The sequence below is a fragment of the Lampris incognitus genome, chromosome 4 (genome assembly GCF_029633865.1).
Source record: "Lampris incognitus isolate fLamInc1 chromosome 4, fLamInc1.hap2, whole genome shotgun sequence".
Taxonomy (NCBI): domain Eukaryota; kingdom Metazoa; phylum Chordata; class Actinopteri; order Lampriformes; family Lampridae; genus Lampris; species Lampris incognitus.
Window position 1 is genome coordinate 61,389,684 of NC_079214.1, and position 24,384 is coordinate 61,414,067.

At 46.2% G+C, this 24,384-nt stretch overlaps 2 protein-coding genes across 4 annotated transcripts in view; both read right to left on the reverse strand.

Annotated features, from left to right (window-relative positions):
* The window catches only part of LOC130111162 (A-kinase anchor protein 13), a 97,595-nt gene extending 96,031 nt beyond the window's left edge, over positions 1-1,564 (reverse strand). For all 3 annotated transcript variants that reach the window (XM_056278223.1, XM_056278222.1, XM_056278221.1), the window contains exon 1: positions 1,158-1,564. In XM_056278223.1, coding sequence (XP_056134198.1) covers positions 1,158-1,434 — 277 coding nt within the window. In that variant the 5' untranslated portion in view covers positions 1,435-1,564. The remainder of the gene's footprint in view (positions 1-1,157) is intronic.
* On the reverse strand, positions 1,473-22,561 carry si:dkey-172h23.2 (uncharacterized protein LOC393772 homolog). Its single transcript, XM_056279397.1, has 6 exons — positions 22,452-22,561; positions 14,161-14,332; positions 5,468-5,651; positions 3,601-3,796; positions 1,595-3,327; positions 1,473-1,476 (listed from the first exon to the last, which is right to left on the reverse strand). Exons 1-6 carry the CDS (start codon positions 22,476-22,478, stop codon positions 1,473-1,475), a joined length of 2,316 nt encoding a protein of 771 aa, XP_056135372.1. The 5' UTR covers positions 22,479-22,561.
* Positions 22,562-24,384: the final 1,823 nt, after the last annotated feature.

Sequence of the window (24,384 nt, forward strand, 5' to 3'; positions counted from 1 at the left end):
ATTTAACTGAATAATAAAAACACAGAACACTGGTCTCTGCGGTCCAGTAAGGATTCAACCTTTCCTTTCTTTCTGTGACAGAGAAATGGAATTACAGCCCACCAACCTGATAAACGTTGAGAAAAAAAGTCTGCAAAGACTTTCGCTGCTGAAAACAGCTATTTTCTCCCATCATGTGCCTTTTTTTTTAACAACAGCAGTCATCCAAAAATGGACATCCCAATTCCCGAATCCATAATCAGAAAATAAATAGAAGACTGGACTATCTTTCAGCGCAAGTCCATTTTCCCAGCCATTTGATGAGGTCACCGGTTGCTAGGCAACAGTCTTGTTGTATACACACACACCTCCCTTCCAAATGACACTGTGTGACGCACGGCGCCAGTGGTGATTTTGACCTTCCTTTATTGGACTTTGGTCGAGCCCAATTATGCCCGGCGATTGAAAGCTGCAGGGACGTGAGGCAGAGGGGGCAGTGGAAGTTCATTCAACAAGAAAAAAAGACCTCAGTGGAGCTTCAGATATTTGGGCCCCATGTCCTGCGCTGCAGAGATAAAATGTGCTTATGCATGAGTTTGTGTGCCTGTGTGTTGATGTGGCTGTTCTGGAGAGCACAGGCTCCCAAGACTGGGAGTCTGAGATTTGGTCACATGCGCTAACAATGTGACTGTGGCTGCAGGCGAGCGTGTGCACAATTCGGCATAAATGAGATAGAAACAGAGAAAAGTTAAATGTAAAAGAAAAATCGAGTGTTATCAAACTTCACTTGGCTTTGATTTATTAATAAGGTGGCTTATTGCCTCATCTAACACGGCATGTCACCAGTCAACTGCAATGCCGTTGCCCGTACTTCTGTAATGCCCTTATTGTGCTATTCTTTTATATCAAAATCTTGCATTTACACAGTTTGTTACTGAAATAAAGTCTTCCTCATTACCGTATTCATCAAACAAATGCTGCAATTTATCTGTAAAAACCATTAAAACCACTCAAGTGCCTTGTCTGTGTGATGCCTGACTTTGTTCAGTGATGTAGTTAGGGATGAATATTGCAAAGTGATGGAGGGATATTGGCTTGGCACCTAGAGTTAAGCTGAAATGCTAAAATAAAACCTGCTGGAAAAAAAAAACTCACTGACAAACATCTTATTCCCCCACCTTGGATAAGGAAACTGGAGGCTCCATCCACAGGCTCTGGGGTCTTCAAAGGTTTTGTCTCCTCCTTTTGAGGAAACACCTCCTCAGCAGGAGTCTGACTGGATGCTTCATTGTCAGCAGGAGGTGGCACTGCTCCCTGAGTGACATCTACTCCATGCAAAGCAGGAGCCATATTCTCTGAAGTCACACAGATCTGAATGTCAACGTGACTCAGTCCCTCATTGGTATCTGTTTCAGCTGTCATCTCTGAGGTGTCCTCTCTGAGTTGCCGTAGCATCAATGTAGGGTCCGTCTCTCCAGTCTCGTTACTAGGGGTCACCTGTGCGCCAACACAGGTGTCTGTGGGCAGGGCGTGTCCTGCCGCTGAGTCGGTCACCTCGCTCCCTTCAGTCAGTGATTGCTTATGTTCAAATACCACCCTCTCATCAACCTCTGACCCTAAATACTCCTCCACGGTCTCCATGACTTGAGCACCCTCACTCTCCGCAAAAAGAGTCTCTAATGACAGACCTCCTACAGAAGAATCCGAAGAAAGCCTCTTTCCTGTCCCCTCAGGGCTCAACGCTTCCATTGTACCAAGGCTGGGTGACGGTTGTGATTCAGGCTCAGTGTCAGGGGGGGTCAGGCAGGCCTCTCCACTGTCCGTTACTATCAGAACATCTACGCTCTGCTCCAAAGGTAGCCCCGACTCCTCAGGCATCAAAGTGGCATTGCTTTCATTAGGCCCTGTGCCAGTTGTTTTGGCTGATTGGATCCCAACCAAATCCACTTCCCCTTTTTTGGTTTGAACCACATCCTGCTGGGTCATCCCTGGATCTAGCTCGGTGTGTCCATTCCCCAAGCTGGACATCATCTCAGTTGGCTCAAAACTGACTGTGTCTGCCCCTGTACTCTCTATAGAGTTACCTGCAGTTTGCAAATCAACTGTATTATCTATGCATGTTTGTTCAAGTTTGTCAGGTTCATTTAAAGGCAAACTGGTGCTTTCTATATCAGCTCTGGGTACTTCAGCCTGCTCATCTACATCAGCTGACTCTGCAACATCTAGTCCTATACCACTTGATACTCCAGTGTCTTCTTGCTTCTCTGAATAATCCTCAGAATGGCCTCCAGAATCTGGAGCTACATGGCTGTGATTATCAGCCAAGTTACACTGTTCTTCTGAAGGATAATCCCTACCAGCTGTTTCCTGGTTTTGTTCAATTTTGTTTATGTCTGATGAATATTCCCCCTCACCGAGGCCCTCAATCGTGGGACGCGGCCCTACAGATTCTGACATCACCTCCAGCCTTACGTCACCGCAGCCTGTTGGATAGGAGTTGGAAAGATTCAGTTTAGAGGAGGTGGGGTCTATCAACCCTTTGCTCTCTTGTTCCTCCCCAGTAAAGCCAAGGTTGCCACAGGGATCCTGTTTGCTTTGCACCTCCTCCTCCTCCCTCTGTACACTTTCCCCATCCTGGGAGCATTTCTCCATATCAGAGTCAGATGTGTCCAGCACCTCAGAGTTCTCCGACAACTGCACGTTGCCCATGTTGGAAACTGGCTCGTCTCTGCTGAACACTGTTGGATTTCTGCACCCTGAGCCACTCTCCTCTTCTCCCACTGCTAGGCTCTCCTCGCCTTCTCGGCTGAATCTATCTGTCCTTTCTGGGGGCCCCAGCCATTGACAGATTAGAGACTCTTCTTTATCAGTTTCCGCTGTCTGTTTACCTTTAGCTGGAGGTAGGGGGGTTCCTACCTCTGGACTCTTCCCTTCTGTCTCCCCCCGTGTCCCGCTAGCCCCGTCACACAGACTCACACTCCGATCGAAAGCAACCAGCAGCTCCGTCCTCCCCTCCCATGCTCCCTCCTCCCTGCGTTCCTCCCTTGTCTCGCAGTAATCTCTGTCAGTGTTTGGACTGTGGTGTAATCTGAAGTCATCATCTTCTGGTTGCTCGGATGTCTGAAGACTGAAAGGAGAACAACCTCTTATCTCTGCATTCCCCGGTTGTCCCACTTCAACAGTGCTACTGCTGCTTCCTTCTGGGCTGTGTTCCTCCTCACACCCCTGGATCTGTGTGCTTGACCAATGCTGTAGTCTTTCTGAACAGGCCGTCTCTGTTTCTACACCTTCACTGCATTCTGGGGCTGTGTGTAGTGACTCAGACTGCAGATCTAGTGAGGGAACACCCTACAAATGGAAAAAAAAAGAAAGAGGCAGGACAGACATTAGCACTTTCTTCAGAAACACCAGCAGAACTATGCTCTAACTCTCGTCGGCTGGTAACTGTGGTTGCATAAGGTAAACCACAGGTTGCACAATCTAAGCTTGAAGGTTAAAGTGAGAGGGCGGTTAAAAAAATAAATACTAATTCAGAATCCACATGTAACAGGGCTCCAGCTTAAAGCTAGTGTGAGGAAAAGTGAGATAGCGTGCTCAAAAGGGCAGGGTGGCATGACTCACCTTGGCATGGAGATGGCAGATCAAGTGGCGGAGCTGTTCCACGCTCCTCTGGAGAGTAGGTGGTTCATGCCCGGGGTGCGCGCCCACCGTCAATGTGTGTGTTTTCAGTTTCGGGAGGTGGCAGACCACCCTGGCATATGTAGTGAAAGGCTGGATGGTCAATGTCCCTCTCTCTGTCTCTGTGTCTGCCTCAGCCCTGCCCCAAAATAAACAGGTTGATCATACCAAGGTTAAAGTCCCATGATTGGCTAACACAGCCTGGGGCTACTCAAGGGAAGGGTTCAACAATGATGTCACCATAACATCACTCCACCCTCCCTAAACATTTAACTTTCATTGCTGTTAATTTTTTTCCCCAACTTGTACAGTGTGGGGAATTAACATCAGCCATCACCTTATACTATATGGTTCTGGCCAACAAGGCACTGTGCCAAATAAACAGCAATTATTTGGAAGTTCTACTCTATTTTTATAAATATTGTTTGCAGCTAAAAACGGAAAATATTACTGAGGGATTTTGGAAAATGAATTTCCTCTGTCCGCAGTATCAAAATAACTCTACAACACCTCACTTTAAAGATGTCACTATCATCATCTGCTGCATTTGCTCTCCGTGATGAAGGGTTTTGTTCACAAAGACACTGGTGTAAGGGGGAGACCCATCGCATCCAGCCATATCTGATTGCATAATGCTGGGTGGAGGCACTTAATGCTAGCTGTGAGGCCTACCAGCTGAGGTCATCAGCACGACTATGAGCAACTTCCCATTTCATGAGGGAAATGCAATTAACAGCACATAAGGGAAAGCTGCATTTAAGCAATCCAAACAGCATGTTGTTCAGAAGTACACTTCATGCCAAGTTGCAAGTTGCATGCCAACGAGTTGGATGTTAAGGTGTAGTTGTGTCTCAGCTAGCACCATCCTCATTAAGCGAGTGAAAACTATCAAGCACCAGATAAGCAGAGTTCAGCAAACATAATAGGGGTCCATTTTCACTTATCAGCACGTCGCAGTCCATTTACGACAAAGGAGGGTTTTTTTTTTTCTTCAGCTTAATGTTTAACTTTGGACGGGTCAAAAGAATCTGGCTTGCCCATGACAACAAAAAAAGAAAAAAGAAAAAAGACATTTCTATGAAAATAACTAACACCCATAATCACAACACACGTTTCCCCCATTTTATACCACTCTCTCTTTCTATCCTTACACTTACATCCCACAGAGTACCTTGCTCATCGAGATATGCCTTCTTAAAATTAATGGGCTATATTACTGAACACACAGGAGCCTAAAAAGACCCTTTGTGTTGTTCAACAACGCCCGCCACCTCTGGGTTTCTGTGTTAACAATAGTGGGAGCACTGACTGGAGTCAGCTATCTGTCTGCAGCTGAACTGTAGCGCTGTGGTTCTGCTGCTGATATTCTTAGAATGTTTCTATTGTTCCATGAAGACAACAGACAAACGACGTTGTCCCATAAGGACAGAAAACATACTGTCTGCCCTCCATTATATAGACACTAGGCTGTTTGTTCAGGGAAAAGGGCAATGCTTGCAGAAACTCTGGTCCATTGAGTCAAAAACAGCTCTGATGGGTGGCCCAGAACAAGCTAATATGGTCCACCTGAGGAGGGGTTGTTGTTCGTCAACCCACGGGGGCCCCATGCAACAACGTGCAAGAAAAAATGTAGACCTTAATGTAGGAGGTCGGTGTTTTAGAGCACCCAAACCTAGGTTTGCTATGTAACAAATCCATTTAACAACATGGAAATGGCACACATTGCAACAATGCAGGCACATAATTGGGTAAAGCAGCCTTTAATATTTGCTTAAGACCAACACGTTAATAAAACCAGGTCTGCTCTTACTGTGTGAGGAGCTGGTGAAGTTCTGTGTGTCCTCGCTCCTCTGCGATGCTGGCAGGGGTGTGGCCTTGTTTGTTGGCCAATCGCAGGGCTTCTAGAGCTCCAGACTGCTGCAGCAGGAAGTCGGCCACCCTCCTGAGGCCGCGACGGGCAGCAAAGTGCAACAGAGTTTCCTGAGGCTCCACCTCTGAGAGGGGGGGGAGAGAAGCAGGAAGGATTGAGAAGATGGCCTGGTTTTGGGGGTTTTTTGTGGGGTTTTTTTCCCCCAGAATTAAAAAAAAAAAGACACCAAAGTAAGATGAGTGTGTCAGGTTAATGTTCTAGTCCAACATTCCTTCTCTGGTGCTTGTGGTGCAGCAGTGGGCATACCACAGGTTCCTGATGCAGGGCAACGCTACAGGGGACACACCATTAATCAGTTAAGGGGCTAGGGTGGTGCAACTGTAAGTCTAAGACAGAGGTCTTAACAGACCCGTACTGCCAAGACAACCGTAGAGCTTGTAAGTCTCGGCAAGTTCAGCTGACAGGTTGGTGGCGGAGTTTTAAGTGCAAGAGAGAAGACATCATTAAATATATGCCAGGGGATAAAATAGCCACTCATCTGCATTTGCATACACAAAATTTACTAAGTAGCAGGCACACTACAAACACAAAAAATGCACACAACTTCACTTCTCTGTGACTCTCTCTTACACATAGCCCAGACAAACATACACACAACACACACATAAACAGTGCCTCCATGCCAAAGCACCAGGCTGTCAAGTTTGTCAGTGCAGCTCCCAGCAGCACTAACCCTGGGCTCAGTTGCTGGGAGTGAGCCCGGGGATGTTTTTAGCCCGCTCAGCCACAGTCTAATTACCATCTTTGCAATTAAATCTTAAAGAGCGTTCTCCTTCTTTTACTGGGGGAGATTATCAGGATATTTCAGGGTTTTAAGGAGCTGCCCTGGCCTTTTCCCTCGTCTTCTGTTCCTCACGGTTAAAGAATGTAATAAGCCTGTTGGGGAGAAAGACCCTGGAGGATTACATGGCCCATCACTGTCTAGCCCATTAACAAAGTTTATTGTCAATGTGAGAAGACGGAAGCATCTGGAGATAAGGGGGAAAGTCATACAAGTAAATGAGGGGGGGATGCTAAAAGTACCAGTGTTGACGGAATCGATATTTTACAAGAAATAATCTACCAATTCTGTCCTAAATTAAGCTGTACATAATTTTATAATTACATACCTTTTTAATTTTTAAATATAAAAAAAAAACATTTTATTTAAAATATTTAAATAATTTATAATTTTCAAAATATTTATTTTAAATAAAATATTTTTAAACTATCTCAATAGTTTATAATTTTAAAAACATTGATGAGTTTTAACAGTTTTAAAATGTTTAATAATTTTAAAAATACCGATTTTTAAATTTCTTAAAATATTGATGAGATTAACACAGTTTTTTTTTCTTTTAACTGGTTCCATTATGGGTTGCACCCACCTATTTGCAATAATTCTGAACTGAAATTGAAAGTAAATTGTATATTGCAAATTGGAATGCGTGTGTACCTGTTTGTACTTTGTTGTTTGCACATCTTGGAGCTTGTACCTGTTTTTATTTCACTGCACTCGGGACTTGTACTTCTGTGTATGTGACAAACAAAACTCTTGAATCTTGAACTTTTGGATTCATCTGCATAATTTTACATGAGAGATGGTCACGTCTGCCACTACCAATAGGACGTTTTCACTTCATTTGCCGTTCGCCATTCTCCGCCAAGGTCTGCCCTAAGGACGAAGCAAAAGCTAATTGCCCGCATTAAGTGCTTCGGTTACTGCGCAAGTCATCTTATTAACTCCAAGGCTGTGCTCAACTACAGAGTAAATGGCTGTCCAGGAGCAAGAACTGCTGTTGTGCAGCCTCTCACTCCCTCTTCTTCGCTGAGCTGGAACACCACAAGAGTTTCACGAGAACTTCTGTAAACTGCTTAATCTGTTAAACGTTGTGTGCGCTTTCTTGCTTCACAAAACAACATGAACCATTGTTTTGTGCTGGCCTGGCACACAGCATTTCCCTCTGGAGAATAAACAGTGTCATATAGTGAGATCTCCCAAGCGACATTCGTGGTGGCGGTAATGGCGGCGGTTGGACGGGCACGCTGCCAGCCGGTGTGCTGCCGTGTGTGTCGACAGCGTGATGGATGACTGAGATAAGCCAGCCTCACCTCCACCTCTAGTCTGTTGATATCCATCACGCTGACACGTCGGATAAATGGAGACATAAGGTGGCACTCCAGTTTCCTTCCCCGGCCGTCCTGGATAGAGGGAGACTCATTTTTGAAGCTGTGACATTCTGTGGGGCACGCCCTATTCAAGCACATGCCACTCATCGCAGCAGGAGTCTCACCTTCCACACAAAGAACACGCCAACGGATTCAAACGCACACGCCGCTGTGGGCAAGCGTGACAGAATTAGGCATGTTTGTGTTTGTATGTGCGTGGGTGTTTTCTGTCGACTTCCCCGTGCATAGGAGAATGTGTTTGGTTGATTATGTGTGTGCATGTCTGAGTCCATTTGGCCATGAGTGCAGTGCTGCGTCCACTACTTAGCACAAGCAGCGACACAGCATGTGGAGGGCAACATCAAGCTAGGCCTGGGAGAACATCAGATGCTGTACTTTAAGATCCTGCTTTCATATTCAGGAATCAGGAACACTTTATCATCACAAAGACAAAAACACATCCAAAAACTACAAGAACACACATATCCAAGCTAACACATATATCCAAACTAAAAAAAATCCCTGTCCAAGGGAACGAATGCCAGCCAGGATGACTGTCGGAACTGCCGGTCTGCGTGGGCTAGCAGTTAGCTTAGCCCGCCCTGCTTCCGTGTCCTGTCAGACCGCCCTCGGTGTTTCCTCCTTGGGCGCAGCTCCAGGCAGGGGCCGTTGTCCCTGGGCCCACAGGACGAAGCGGACCTGGCTCTCCCAGCCGATCCAGCGCCAGCTCTCCCAGCCAGACACCCTTGACACACCTCCCCGCACTCCACAAGACGACGTCAAAAACACCACAGGCAACGTCAGGCGAGGCCGCCGCCAGACCGCCCTAGGTGTCATTGGAACTGCCGGTCTACATGGGCTAGCAGTTAGCTTAGCCTGCCCCGCTTCCGCGTCCCGCCAGACCGCCCTGGTGTTTCCTCCTCGAGCACAGCTCCAGGCAGGGCCATGGTCCCTGGGCCCACAGGATGCAGCAGACCAAGCTCTCCCAGCCAATCCAGTGCCAGCTCTCCCAGCCATCAAACAAAGACAAAACTTAGACCTGGACAAAGACACCGCATGGACGGTACTGGGTGAGACCGCCGCAAATGTTAATTCACGCCGCCATCTTGCCACACAGGAAGTGGCTATTCATCTTGAGAAAATAACTGGCTTTCGGTCAAGTTGAAATATCTAACCATCACTTATTTCAAAAATACAGCTGCTACAAATATGTATCGAGATAAACTAAAGTCACCATCAGTTTTTCAAATCCATCAGCCGAGGGTTTCAAATCTCTTTTATCGCTTAGTTTTAGTCTTGCATAATCAATCTTTATTTGAACGGTGGATGGATATAGTATATTTTGAAGATTTTACACATTATCTACACAAATTACACATTCTGGAATAAATCTAAATGGAAAAACAAGTTCTCATCTTGTCAACCCCGTGTCCTTCTAAATATCTGCTGTGTTTTATCGGCCGGCTTGGTTGAATATTGAAGTAGAAGTTAGAATATGAGTTATTATCTTTACAATGGTCACAGGGAGGGGCCGTGCTTAGGGCAGCTGACTGCTCCCTGAAGTCTTATTTACCCTGCTAATACTGAGAGTAATTACCTCCCAGTGTTTATCATTCAAATCAGCTCATTTCGCCGACTTTGGCAGATTAAAGCCATCAGAGTCAATGGCCGGAGAAAATTGGAGATGTAATTTTAACAAAATGTACGTGTTTTTTCTCATTCTGAAATCCCATTTCTCCCCTGCACAAACTGCTGTTTAATTGGGCTTTGCTGTGCCACCGCCCAGCTATGCAAACAACTCACACTTGCTCTGGTCTTTACCTACAACACTACTGGAGTGAGTCCGGGCTCTCACAGGGGGCGTGTTAACTACAACCACGTCTGCACCTGACCAGCCTGCTCACCCATCTACTCAGCAGTGCCCCCCCCCACTTTTTCTCCCCAATGGTATCCAGCCAATTACCCCACTCTTCCGAGCCGTCCCGGTCACTGCTCCACCCCCTCTGCCGATCCTGGCAGGGCTGCAGACTATCACATGCCTCCTCCGACACGTGGCGTCGCCAGCCGCTTCTTTTCACCTGACAGTAAGGAGTTTGGCTAGGGGGACATAGCACATGGGAGGATCACGCTATTCCCCCCCAGTTCACCCTCTCCCCCCGAACAGGCACCCCTGACCTACCAGAGGAGGCGCTTGTGCGGTGACCAGGACACATACCCACATCCGGCTTCCCACCCGCAGACACAGCCGATTGTGTCTGTAGGGACGCCCGACCAAGCCGGGGGTAACACGGGGATTCAAACCGCCGATCCCCATGTTGGTAGGCGACGGAATAGACCGTCATGCTACCTGGACACCTGTCAGCAGTGTCTTACACCACACATAGTGTACACTGACACCTCACTACATCAGGGTTTTGTCCGTCCATTTTCACAGCACAGTGGCTCTGGCGATTACACATCTTAACATTTGATGCTTGTAAATTTAGTAATTAAGGAGGGTTATAATCTCTCTTTACACGTGCTAATTTGCACTAGATAAGGAAGTAAGCCGTAACATATGAAATGTATTAGGGCTGCAGGGTGGCGTGGCTGGTTGAGAGGGGAGGTCCCTCGACTACAGACCCTGATAGAGGCCACTCTGCTGATTAAGTGTGGCCGACCTGCGAGGTAAGAGACGGCACTGTCCTGTAGGTTTTCATTCACGTCAGCCTTTTTATGGTCATAAACCACGTGACAGACAGAGGGCGGTACTGCATTAACAACACACAGAGGGAGAGAGGGAGAGGGAGGGAGAGAGAGAGAGAGAGAGAAAAAGAAAGAGAGAGAAGGTTACATTTACTACATTTAACATCAGCCATCACCTCTGAGCCACTTCCTGAGGCATTCCTCGTGTCAGAAGGATGGTTTCACTGGACTGGAATGTTTGCCCTTCAGTGTTTTGCATTATATTCCTGCTTCCAGGAATGTACTTTGTTTGTGTGTGTGTGTGTGTGTGTGTGTGTATGTATATAACCTATAATTATATATAACATAGTTACATATATATTAATATATAATTACATATATTAATTTAAGTAATTATATATAATGTTATATATGTACTTTATGTATATATTTGTTTATATTCCCTGCTTCCAGGAATGTACTTTGTATGTGTGTGTGTGTGTGTGTGTGTGTGTGTGTGTGTGTGTGTGTGTGTGTGAAACTGGTCCATACTGTTTGAGGGCAGGAGGGCCTCGATCTATTGATAAAGTCTGGACCTCAACACACTGTCACTTAGTAATGGACTGATTTTTTTTGCATACAAGGAGAGGTTTGTTTTGTTTGCTTTTATTTATTTGTTTATTTGTTTATTTATTTATTGCTAGCTCGGGAAATATTTTTCCTCGTTTTCTTGCTATCTTTGAAACACCTGCTTGGAAAGTCTGAATTTGTGCGGGGCAATAGGATGTTATTGATCAGCTCGGATACACAACCAGAAAAGACGATGCTTCTGGTTGTCTCAGAATGAGAACACGATCCGTGGGTTAGCGTTAACGTCGAGCTTTACAACCAGGTACGTGTATATCAGGGCAATAATCAGGGCAACAACATGCCAAGCGAGCTCATTTCCTGCTGTCTGCTGAGCCTTAGGCAAACACACACATGGTGTTCACCTCCACTGACAAGCCCTGGTACACAGCTCCTTCTCTACAACACACAAACAAGAGAAATACATACTACATACAACGTAACACACATACACACAATAACATATCTCACATAATATCATACCTGTTGTTCCATTTACTTCTGCTTTGTGTGTGTGTGTGTGTGTGTGTGTGTGTGTGTGTGTGGGTAAGTGCTAGAAGCTGCTGTGAACCGGAGTCAAACTCTCGTCTGCATAGGCACATGTAGCCAATAAAGCCAATTCTGATTGTGATCTATCTCTTTCTATTCAGGCAGGAAAAAAACAACTATGACTGACATAAACACACCGGCAAATAAATAAATAAGCAAATAACCAGCATGAGTTCTGATTCATGAAATGCAAACGTCTTCTAGGTATTAAATAGTGCAATGAATTCCATGGTTCGAATCCCCGTGTTACCTCCGGCTTGGTCGGGCGTCCCTACAGACACAATTGGCCGTGTCTGCAGGTGGGAAGCCAGATGTGGGTATGTGTCCTGGTCGCTGCACTAGCGGCCTCCTCTGGTCAGTCGGGGCGCCTGTTCGGGGGGAGGGGGAACTGGGGGGAATAGCGTGATCCCCCCCCCCATGTGCCACGTTCCCCTGGTGAAACTCCTCACTGTCAGGTGAAAAGAAGCGGCTGGCGACTCCACATGTATGGGAGGAGGCATGTGGTAGTCTGCAGCCCTCCTCGGATCGGCAGAGGGGGTGGAGCAACAACCGGGACGGCTCGGAAGAGTGGGGTGATTGGCCGGATACAACTGGGGGAGAAAAAGGGGGCAAACCCTCCCCCCAAAAAAACAATGCATTGAAGGGGGAAAAGGAGAACTTTACTAGGCTTGGTGTGGGCAGAAGTACCTCCTACCTACCTGGCTGACAGGAAAGTAATTCTTGGTCACGTTTCCACAGCCTAATTTTCAGGTCAACGTGACCAAACGACACAACAGGCATTTTATAATGGCAATAGCGTGTTACATCCCATCTCCCACACAATCCTGCAGCGACAGCCTCCTTCCAACAACTATAAAGTAATACTAGATTAGACTCAACTTTACTGTCACTGCTCAGCACAAGTACTCAGACAAAGAAATACAGGTTTACAACAGACGGTAAAACAATGGCACAAAGTGCAAGGCGTAGTGCAATGAGTGAGATGGCAGAGGAATAAATATGAGTATATATATGTGCAATATGAGATGTGCTGCGAACAAATACAGTTTATACAACATACATATATATATATATATATACAATATTCTAAATTTGCAATTATGCAATATGTACAACATAGAACAGTAGTTTGTGGAAAAACGAGAGTAGAAGAGTATGAGCAAAGAGGAATAACAGCAGTCAGTGACAATAATAAAAAGAAAAAAAATTGCATAAAATATCTTTGTGTGAGGACATCAACAAATTCCCTCTCTGAAACACTGCAGTGTATATGAGATCCTGTCATCCCCACACCTTAAATGTGAAGATCAACTCTTCTAGAGTTCTAGCTGAGGACACGTCAACGAGACAAACATGGACGACAAGATAAATACTGGCAGATTTTGCCCTTTTCAAGCTGGAATCCTACCTAGCCTATTCTCTATTCATAAATCAACTTTTTAACCATTTGAAACATGAATATGATCTGGCAACTCCACTGGACAGTCAGCACTGCAGTAGAACATCCATCCATCCTTCCATCCATTATCCAAACCGCTTATCCTGCTCTCAGGGACGCGGGGATGCTGGAGCCTATCCCAGCAGCCATTGGGCGGCAGGTGGGGAGACACCCTGGACAGGCCGCCAGGCCATCACAGGATCCACATACACACAAACATTCACACCTAGGGACAATTTAGTATGGCCGAGTCACCTGACCTACATGTCTTTGGACTGTGGGAGGAAACCGGAGCCCCCGGAGGAAACCCACACAGACACGGGGAGAACAAGCCAACTCCACACAGTACAGCAGAACAGTGGTGTGATATAGTGGATGGAGGAGGCAGAGAGAAACAGACCTGTTGACTCTGATGTTCTGGGACTACAAACAAGGTGTAGCGGGACTACAAACAACGTGTAGCAGACATTCTCGCTCACGGGTCATCAGCGCAGGAGTAAACAGTTCCGATTCTTGTAAAAATGTTATCCTTGGACCAAAGCCAACACAGACAGTCCACTGTGGTATGAATTACATTTAATATGGGAACACTGTTCAACAGTAATGTTATTGGGAGTGTTTCCAACACGTACATGTCTGCCGCTGCACCAGTGTTCCTGTGACCTGGCCCAAAGATTTCAGCAGCGGTATACGGACACTGGAGAGTGTCTCCAACCATGACTCGTAGTATTATGGAACCTGACTCCAGGATCCGGATGGATAAAATAATTTATTAATAGAGAAAACTGGTGAATTTCAGGTTTAAATTGTTTTTGAACACAGCATCCGGTTTCCTCCCACAGTCCAAAGACATGTAGGTCAGGTGACTCGGCCGTACTAAATTGTCCCTAGGTGTGAATATATATATGTGTGTGTGTGTGTGTGTGTGTGTTGGCCCTGTGATGGCCTGGCGGCATGTCCAGGGTGTCTCCCTGCCTGCCGCCCAATGACTGCTGGGATAGGCTCCAGCATCCCCGCCACCCTGAGAGCAGAATAAGCGGTTTGGATAATGAATGGATGGATGGATGAACACAGCATGTGGACTACCCACCACCACCACCACCACCACCACCCCCACAAACAAAACACAACACACACAGAGTCCCACCTGTGCTGTTAGCGAGTTTCTTTCCCAGTAGGCTCCATTCCGGGGGAAGCTTTAGGTGGCGAAGGGCCAGCGCCAGGCTCTCATCCAGACGCTCACACTCTTGCAGGGGAACATGACACTCATCCAGGAGCAGTGCCCCCTCCAGGCCATTGGCACGGCCTGCCGTGCTCACCTGGATGGAGGGAAGTTAACGAGAATAAGTGGGGTTTTTGAAAAGTGGAGAGGGGGGGGATTGAGGTCTGCTCAACTGACCCACGTGGTTATTGCACTCTGGATGAGAGTACCAGCTACAAATCTGCTGAAAAGTAATGGTCACCGGGATGCTGTGCCAACAGATGTGACTTCTGACACTGAGCTGTGTTGGAGCCCCACACTACCCGTACATATTTCACTCCCGACGCCCACTAAAAAAACCTACAATGTGGGTCACATTTGCAGTACATTTCTCTATGTAGTACTACAGCAAAGTACTTCCTCTAAGGCAGAAAGAGAGGATTGTTGTACTGCTAGAGAGGTGTGAAACCTTCACCATAGTATCAGTGTATAGGAGAAAATTAATTTTAACTATAGGCTACAGTACTGATATCGCTTTGTGTGTAAACAAATACATGAAAGCAATACTATAAACAGAATTGTGCATTAATAAAAACATGACCTGGTCGTCTTCAGTGAACACACACACGAAAATGCATTTGTGTTATTTATCATTTTGAAATAAGAATTATTTTCATTCCATTGGAGCAAGAAATATGATAGCAAGAGATCCCTCCTGTGTTGCTCTCCCTGAGGCTTCTTCCTATTTTCCTCCCTGGTAAAGGTTTTTTTGTTTTTAGGGAGTTGTTCCTCATCCGATGCGAGGGTCTGAGGACAGGATGTTGTGTTGCTGTAAAGCTTCCTGAGGAAAATGTGTAATTTGTGATTTTGGGCTATACAAATAAAACTGACTTGACTTGACTGGCACTTTTAACAACTTCTGATGAGCTACAACAACGATACCAATTTTTAATCAATATATGTAATATTCACCGCTTCACAATGTTTGCCATTTATTTGAAATTCCAATGCAAAATTTGCATAAACTGGGCAAAAAAATGTGTGTCTCTGAATGGTTATAACACCCAAAAATCCTCTTAGTAGGAAGTGCAAACCACAGTACACCAAGACTCATGCCTCTGTACTTCGTGTGGTCCTGCATATTTTTGGTAGTGGTTATATGTTCTGTAGCAGAACATAGGATGAGCTATAAATGGTTCTTACTTCCTGTAAGACAGGGTTCATAACACTGGTGTTGACATTTCAGTAGAACGATAACAATTTGAATTAAACTGGCAGGTGATGTCACTGACAATGTTCCCACGCCCATTCGACTGGTGGCAAATTCAATAACAGTATGGGTAACGAGCATCCAGATAGCGTAGCGGTCTATTCCGTTGCCTACCAACACGGGGATCGCAGGTTCGAATCCCCGTGTTACCTCCGGCTTAGTCGGGCATCCCTACAGACACAATTGGCCGTGTCTGTGGGTGGGAAGCCAGATATGGGTGTGGGTCCTGGTCGCTGCACTAGCGCCTCCTCTAGTTGATCGGGGCACCTGTTCAGGGGGGAGGGGGAACAGGGGGAATAGCATGATCCTCCCACGCGCTACGTGAAAAGAAGCGGCTGGCGACTCCACATGTATCGGAGGAGGCATGTGGTAGTCTGCAGCCCTCCCCGGATCGGCAGAGGGGGTGGAGCAGTGACCGGGACGGCTCAGAAGAGTGGGGTAATTGGCCGGATACAATTGGGGAGAAAAAAAAGGGGGGGTACAGGTAACAGCTTGACCTGCAACTAGAAATTTGCCCCGCGGCCTTTCCAACACAAAATATGTAGGACAAGGGAAAAGCATCGCATGAAATAATAATAAGTATGGTTTTAAAAGCAGACTAAGAGTTTTTTACCAGTCCTCTATGAGTCACACTACATTAGAGACTTAACGCAACATTATGCAACTGTTTTACCTTAAAATAACAGCTTCCAAATCATTTTGATGGTACATTGACTTGTAATAGGGACAATGATGCCTCTTTCATTCCCATGCTGCGCCCCGAACGCCTCTTCTTGCACTAGGTAACTTGGGTTGAATGGGTATGATCTCCCGCAAAGGCATGACCTGCGATTGGTTTACCCCAATATTCTTACCCTAACCCTAACCAGTCTAACTCCTCATGCTGAAACCTAACCAACCCAACCAATGAGGGCTACGAGTACTAGCCAATCAGAGGCAGAGGAGGGCGGGTCATGACTTTGCCATCCTAGGAAAAACAATGTCGCTCGAGAGGGATTGCACCCGCTCAACCCAAGCTACATAGCGCAAGAACAGACATTCGTGGCACGGAGTGGGAATGAAAGATGTGCTGCTCTCCCTATTACAGTCAGTGTACCATCTAAATGATTCTGAAGCTGTTACTTTAAGGTAAAAAGTTGCATAACGTTGCTTTAATTTGTTAATGTGTCTTTTATTTTAATAATCTATAAAATGTCTCCTGATTGTTAGGCAGAATCCCACTTTCACTGAATGCAGCCTAACACCCCCCCCTCTTTTCTCCCTAATTGTATCCGGCCAATTACCTCACTTTTCTGAGCCTTCCCAGTCATTGCTCCACCCCCTCTGCCGATCCGGGGAGGGCTGCAGACTACCACATGCCTCCTCCGATACATGTGGAGTTGCCAGCCCTCAGGGATGAATGAAGTATTCTGATTCGATTCTGATTCACCTGACAGTGAGGAGTTTCACCAGGGGGATGTAGCACGTAGGAGGATCATGCTATTCCCCCCAGTTCACCCCCCCGCCCAAACCAACTAGAGGAGGCGCTAGTGCAGTGACCAGGACACATACCCACATCCGGCTTCCCACCCGCAGACACGGCCAATTGTGTCTGTAGGGATGCCCGACCAAGCCGGAGGTAACACAGGGATTCGAGCCGGGGATCCCCGTGTTGGTAGACAATGGAATAGACCGCTACGCTACCCAGATGCCCCCAGCCTAACACCTTTTACCAGAGAAAAGTCTAGCTGGCTCTGAGTGTGATTGTTTAAAAAAAACATTTTTTTAAAAATAGATCTGCACACTTTGAGACACCAACACAAAAAACAAACACAATATAGCAAAACAGTTGTTTCCTACCTTTTATAAGCACACTACACCTAACATGAACTAAAATATTCTAGCTTAATAGAATGACCAACAAAATCTCATCATGCTGCCTACGGAAGCACAGCAGCCAACAGCTGACGTAAAAGGCATCACTGTGTCTCCTGGTGGCCGAAAAGAGAGTAGCAGTTGAATTTACCTTCAAGACAAGGACAGCTTCACACAGCATCCCCTACCAAGGTACTAGTCTCGCTATCCCACCAAACATGCGGCGAAAAGGCTGCAAACGTTTGCTTGGGGAATGAGTGAATTCCTAAACTGTATAAGTCAAATGAGATATCTATATGTTTCTGTTCATGTTAAGGACTGCATGATGTTTAAAAAAAAAAATCAAACTGACATGATTTTATATGTCATATTTTGATTGTAAAATATGTACTGTATCATATTTTCATTTGTTGAACAGTAAAAAATTACTATAAAATCATGACTGAGTAAAAGAACTTGGATATATATGCCTATATTTGTTTTCTATACTAATTTAAAATGGCCAATAAAAAAGTTTCAAAGCTAACATAGTTCTGTATGTTGGAAAAAAGGGCAACAAATAAGAATCTAACTTTAACAAAATAATGTAGCAGTGTAACTTGTGTGCAGCTATGAATCATGCTGGGAAAAATAAGGATTATTTCATAAGAATGGTGAGCGTCCAGAAGAGGTGAGAACCTAGCAGTGTGGTTATGTAACGGTCACAGTTAAAACCCTGGAGAAAGCCCCCCATGAAGCCGTGGGCAAACAATCCTCCAAACATGACATGCCTCAGGTCTGTGGTTCTAACACCGTCACCCAGCTCCTGAAGAAACCTCCGTGTGAGGACTCACCAGGAACTGTGCCATGTCGAAGGCCAGGTCCTGGACGAAGCAGAAGCAATGCTCGGCCACTGGGGCGACATGACTCAGACAGGTCCCTTGGTCCTCGGGTGCCATGAGGACAGGGCACCTGACGGAGCAAAGGGTGACCTGCACCGCCTCACAGCAGTCATGTGCTGCAAGGGAAAAGGAGAACAGTGGAGGGGGTAGGAGGTAGAGCGAGGAAGGGGAAAAGAGGGGTGCGTTTTGAGAAAGAAAGAGGAACGTCAGACCGTGATGGATTCTCATGTAAAAATACAAGCTAAAGTCTATAGAAGAGAATTATTACAGCACAGACCATCAAGCCAGAAAGTCAGAGGCACCAAATAATGTCTGCAAACAAAATACATTACGGAAATAGGCAAGTTAACACAAAATATCACAATGTCACAACAACATCTGAAACACCTGAAACATTTGTACATGAAGAACTACTGGTGAATTACGTTTCAAATCACTTTTAAAACAAATATCTTAAATCTTGTCACTTTGTTGATCACATTTTAGATAAATATTTTTCTTTAAAAATGAAAAGGTAGTAGTAGTAGTTGTCCCTTTGTTGATCAAATTTTTAAGCTCTCTGATAAGTTTATATATATATATATATATATATATATATATATATATAGGTCCTGTGATGGACTGGTGGCCTGTCCAGGGTGTCTCCCCGCCTGCCGCCCAATGACTGCTGGGGTAGGCTCCAGCATCCCCACGACCCTGAGAGCAGGATAAGCAGTCTGGATGATGGATGGATTGATGGACAACACAAGATGAAATTCTCAGTCGTGAGGCCCATCTCCTCTTAACGGGTCAGAAATATTAGTAGGTGCATGGTGGGTTCTTATCAACTTTTACTGCATAACTTCCCACTTGGTTTGTTATTGCCACTGTATTCAACAACCTGTATTTTTGAGTAGTAAAATAGCTTTGCCCTTTTAAAATGGATCTGCCAGGGAAGAGAAGAGGAAGGCCAAAGAGGAGGTTTATGGATGTAGTGAGGGAGGACATGCAGGTGGCTGGTGTGACAGAGGAAGATGCAGAGGACAGGAAGAGATGGAAACGGATGATCCGCTGTGGCGACCCCTAACGGGAGCAGCTGGAAGTAGTAGTAGTAGTAGTAGTAGTAGTAGTAAAATAGCTCTGTCCTTAGATATTGACAATTTTTACTTCAGATATATCACACAACCATCTTGTAAACATATTAGCATTATTAAGCAGAGAAGGAGTGACCCCAGTAGGTGTCCTGTTCAGAGCTCTGAACCTCCACCCTGACCAAACCAGTGATAAATAACATGGTCCTGTGTGGAGGACAAGGGAAGGAGGGTGTCACTTGGTTCTGTCTGATTTTTCATTTCTTTATTCTGATCCTGGGGAATATTTAACAAACGTGACTTCTCTTTGGGGATGAGTTGTTGCCTCAAGTGATCAAGTTCAAGTATCTTAGGGTCTTGTTCACGATTGATTATAGGATGGGTTGGGAGATTGACAGGCGGATCTGTGCAGCATCAGCAGTAATGCGGACGCTGTACAGGACCGTTGTGCTGAAGAGGGAGCTGAACTGGAAGGCAAAGCTCTCAATTTACCAGTCAGTCTTTGTTCCAACCCTCACCTATGGTCATGAGCTTTGGGTAGTGACCGAAAGGGTGAGATCACGGATACGAGTGGCTGAAATGAGTTTCCTCCGTAGGGTGTCTGGGCTCAGCCTTAGAGATGGGGTGAGGAGCTCGGATATCCAGAGGGAGCTCGGAGTAGAGCCGCTGCTCCTTCATGTCGAAAGAAGCCAGTTGAGGTGGTTCAGGCATCTGATTAGGATGCCTCCTGGGCGCCTTCCTTTGGAGGGTTTCTGGGCATGTCCAACTGAGATGTGATCCCGGGGTAGACCCAGAACTCGCTGGAGGAACTACATGTCCAATCTGGCCTGGGAACATCTTGGGATCCCCCAGGAGGAGCTGGAGGGTGTTGCTGGGGAGAGGGACGTCTGGAGTGCCCTACTTAACTTGCTGCCACCGCGACCCGACCCCAGTGAAGCAACTGATGATGAGATGAGATTAGATGAGACTTCTCTTTTTATGCTTAATCTCAATCGCCTTGCTTCAGAGCAATCCACACATTTACTACATCCAACGGCTGCCAAGTCCAACCAAAGTTTTCCACTTTTAAGCCAGCTGTCAAGCGTTCCTAACACAGCAAATATGGACCGAGTGCACTACTTAAAAAAATATGCACACACAGCAGGTCAGCATCGACTTCAAAATTTTCCAAGATGTTTCCAGATCCCCCAGGAGTCTCAAAACAGTGACCTAAGGCTAACTTCTCTGCCCTTTTAGGCTTTCGAATGGAGTCACAGTTGGCAGGCGAGGAAGCTGACAGAGGGAGCGGTGAAGCAGAGCTAATCTGTTAGCAGGGTGGAGCGACTCGCAGCCTCCAGCTGGGAGTCTCCGCTACTCCCTGCTCCTTCTGACGGCTCCAATCCACCTGAGCCCTTTACAAGATAATGAAAGTAAACAAGTTTTCCAACAAGACTAAGTGGCACATTCTTTCTCGCCATCTGGAAAACAGATACCGGTTTAACGATATGGCCGAAAAGAAGAAAGAAAAAAAAAGGGAAAAAAATCCATTCATTCCTTCCTTTCACATGTTCATTTTTAATTATTTTTTTCTCTCCAGTTTATTGTCTTATATCATCATTCCCTGTGTGGTCTCCAGAATATTCTCGGGGTGCAGTGGCTCTGACCCTTAAAGTCCCTACATGCATGTAATGTTGACCCGCTACATGAAGCCTATTTTTCTGCTAAACACAAAAGTCACTCTGGATGTGAGTGCCAAGTGTCTGCAAGTGTCTAGAATATAAAAAATAAAGTGAAGGGGTACTTTGGGGTTGAATGAGTCGGGTTGTAGAGAAACAAGAGGATGATTTCTCTCTAAACGATGAAGGTTGACAGTGATGGGCTGAGGGTCATTGTCCACTGCAGAGACAGACTCCATTCCTTCTTCACTTCTTCAAAATTTCTACTGTTCACAGCACACTTATCATGCAGCAGCACAATTAATAGTCATTAAAAGAAAACAAAGTAAATAGATACAACAGTGATAATTCAACAGAGAGGTAGGAGACCGCTGTGCAAAAAAAAACCCGGCTGCAAATGCAAATGTGCAACATAGAGCTAAACATTAAAACCAAACTAAGTTTTGTGCAGATTGTGCGAGGTCATTGCATGAAGTATGTAGGTGTGTTTATATCTGCTGCTCTGTAATCTGGGCACCTCAAACTTCCGCCCTGAAGGGAGCAACTAACAGAGGATGGTCTGCATTGTTCCCAATAATAATAATATCCCCCCCACCTTTTTCTCTCCAATTGCACCTGGCCAATTACCCCACTCTCGCTGCTCCACCCCCTCTGCCGATCCAGGGAAGGCTGCAGACTACCACATGCCTCCTCCGATACATGTGGAGTCGCCAGCCGCTTCTTTTCACCTGACAGTGAGGAGTTTCACCAGGGGGACGTAGCGTGTGGGAGGATCACGCTATTCCCCCCAGGTCCCCCTCCCCCCCGAACAGGCGCCCCCAAACGACCAGAGGTGGCGCTAGTGCAGCGACCAGGACGCATACCCACATCCGGCTTCCCACCCGCAGACACGGCCAATTGTGTCTGTAGGGATGCAGGGCCAAGCCGGAGGTAACACGGGGATTCGAACTGGCGGTCCCTGTGTTGGTAGGCAACAGAATAGACCACTACGCTACCCAGACGGCCCCAACAATAATATTAATCATCAGCATCATCATCATTACATTTATATAGTGCTTTTCTAGACACCCAAAGTGCTTCACATTGAAGCGCACAATACACCTGGTATTGCGGCATTCCAACAGTGACTCCGATCAAGGACACCACAGAGCCACTCTGTTTTGAAACAAAGACGCACACCAGGCTTGCCGAGGTGGAAATGGAAGAATAACACCTTCCCGTTCACCAAAAAAAAAAGTGTTTTGAATATTACCACCCAATGAGAGTTGTAGACGACGACACACGGAGATGCAGACATATTTGAATGTAGCGCCGAGAAAAAAACCCCGATGCTAAAAAAGGCAGAATATAGAGTAAATATAGACATCACGTGTGTGTAAGAGCGCTGCAGGTGGGGTCGTCCTTCTACAAACAAACACAAGGTGGATGACTCACACGCGATATACGTGAGATGTTCATGTATGCCTGTGAGTGTGCGGGGTGGGGTTTGGGGAAGTGGGTGGATTACCCGGGCATAGAGCCTGCAGGGTGTCATGGCTGCTCCTCAGGGTGCTGGTGAGGTGTCTCTGGGTGCTGCCAGCAAACAGCAGGAAGTACTCCACCCCGCTGTCATCCTCAGCCAGCTCCTCAGCACCGAGCTGCACTGTAATCACACACTTACCCTGAGCGAGGGAGAGACAGAGAGACAGAGAGACAGAGACAGAGAGAGAGAGAGACACACACAGACACAGAGAGAGCGAGACAGAGAGACACAGAGACAGAAAGAGAGAGAGAGAGAGAGAGAGAGAGAGAGAGAGAGAGAGAGAGAGAGAGAGAGAGAGAGAGAGAGAGAGAGAGAGAGAGAGAGAGAGAGAGAGAGAGAGAGACACACAGACACAGAGAGAGCGAGACAGAGAGACACAGACAGAAAGAGAGAGAGAGAGAGAGAGAGAGAGAGAGAGAGAGAGAGAGAGAGAGAGAGAGAGAGAGAGAGAGAGAGAGAGAGCAAAAAGATGAAAGACAGCAAGAAAACAGGAGCGCAAGATAGAAAGAACAAGCAAAGAAGAAAAAAGAAACAATGGATGTTAAAAACACTGGAACTTTATTGGGACTTGTCTGAAGTGTGATTATGGGGAAAAAAACCGCCGTTGTGATTTAACAGTGAGATTTCCGCCGAGGGTCACGGCTTTCTGCTCGCAGACATGATTGACTGCAGCCGTCACATTGAGAGGAGCCTGCAGGGAAGCAGATTAGATATGGAGGGCCCACGCCACTTCCTGTTCTAACTCACAGACTTATTTCAGGGCCGTGAGCTCAGGGGTTCAGATTCACACGGCAGCTGCTTTATCACTTCCTATCTAGAGAGAAGACCCCTGGGGGGAGGGGGGGGCGGCGGCAGAGAGCAGCGCTGGATACAGCAATGTTAAAGACACCAATAAAATCCATCACAGGACTCGGAGGCACGAGCAATGTCAACGTGACGGCGCCGGCGCACACCCGCTAAGCCACCGCACACCAGGCACTCTCGGAGTGGCAAGGATCGTGACCCAGATGATGCCGGATAATGTGATTATAGCCGAGTCACACTTCCTGAGAAAACGATATTATTTCACTGCATATTCAGCATCTTGAATTGACAACTTGATTATTTTAGACTACGGCCGACCTTCTCGCTCAATTAAATCTATCAGTAGAGCCATTTTGTAAAGTTACACCGTTTATTGATTTTAGAAATATATATACATTTATACGGCCCTGGTGGAGCTGGGTGATATGGAAAATATCATTATGGCTAGAGGGAATTTTGCATGGTATGCAAAAGTACTATATTTGAGAATCCAACTGAAGTTCATTCGACAAAAACTAGTTCCAAATGAAATAAATTCTCATTATCATTTATTCAGAAAACAAATCAATTTCCAAATTTCCTCCCATTGCAGTGCCACTGAAAGACGATAAACAATAACACGGACTTGCTGCCCGGCCCTCTGCCCTGATCTCAAGAATGCTTCTGAGCCACACTGAGCCGTGAGGACTGGAATGAGGAATGATCTCATGTCATCTGAGGGTGGAAGGAAGAGTCGGCGGAGGGGTGGAGACTTAATAAAGAAAAAGAATATTGTTCAGCATTTCTCTTGGAGACCACCAACCGCTGTGAACTCCATTAGCTGGGGAGTCCAGCCCGGGTTGACACTTGAGGAGGGACAACGGGACCGATTTTGCCAATGAATCCAAATTTTGCCAGTAAATCCAAATTTTGCCAGTAATTCCAGCAGTCTTGTCACGTTCGGCATATGTGCTACGTGAGGTGGTGGTGCCGGTGTTGAAGGGAGCACAACATTTGGGGTCAAAGGTCAGCACGTTGCTACTTCCTCCGTTTGCAGAGCCGTGGCCCCGGGGCCCCAGTCCCACAGAAAGAGATTAGCAGGCTGACAGCGGGACACGGGGAGGTTAACCGGCAG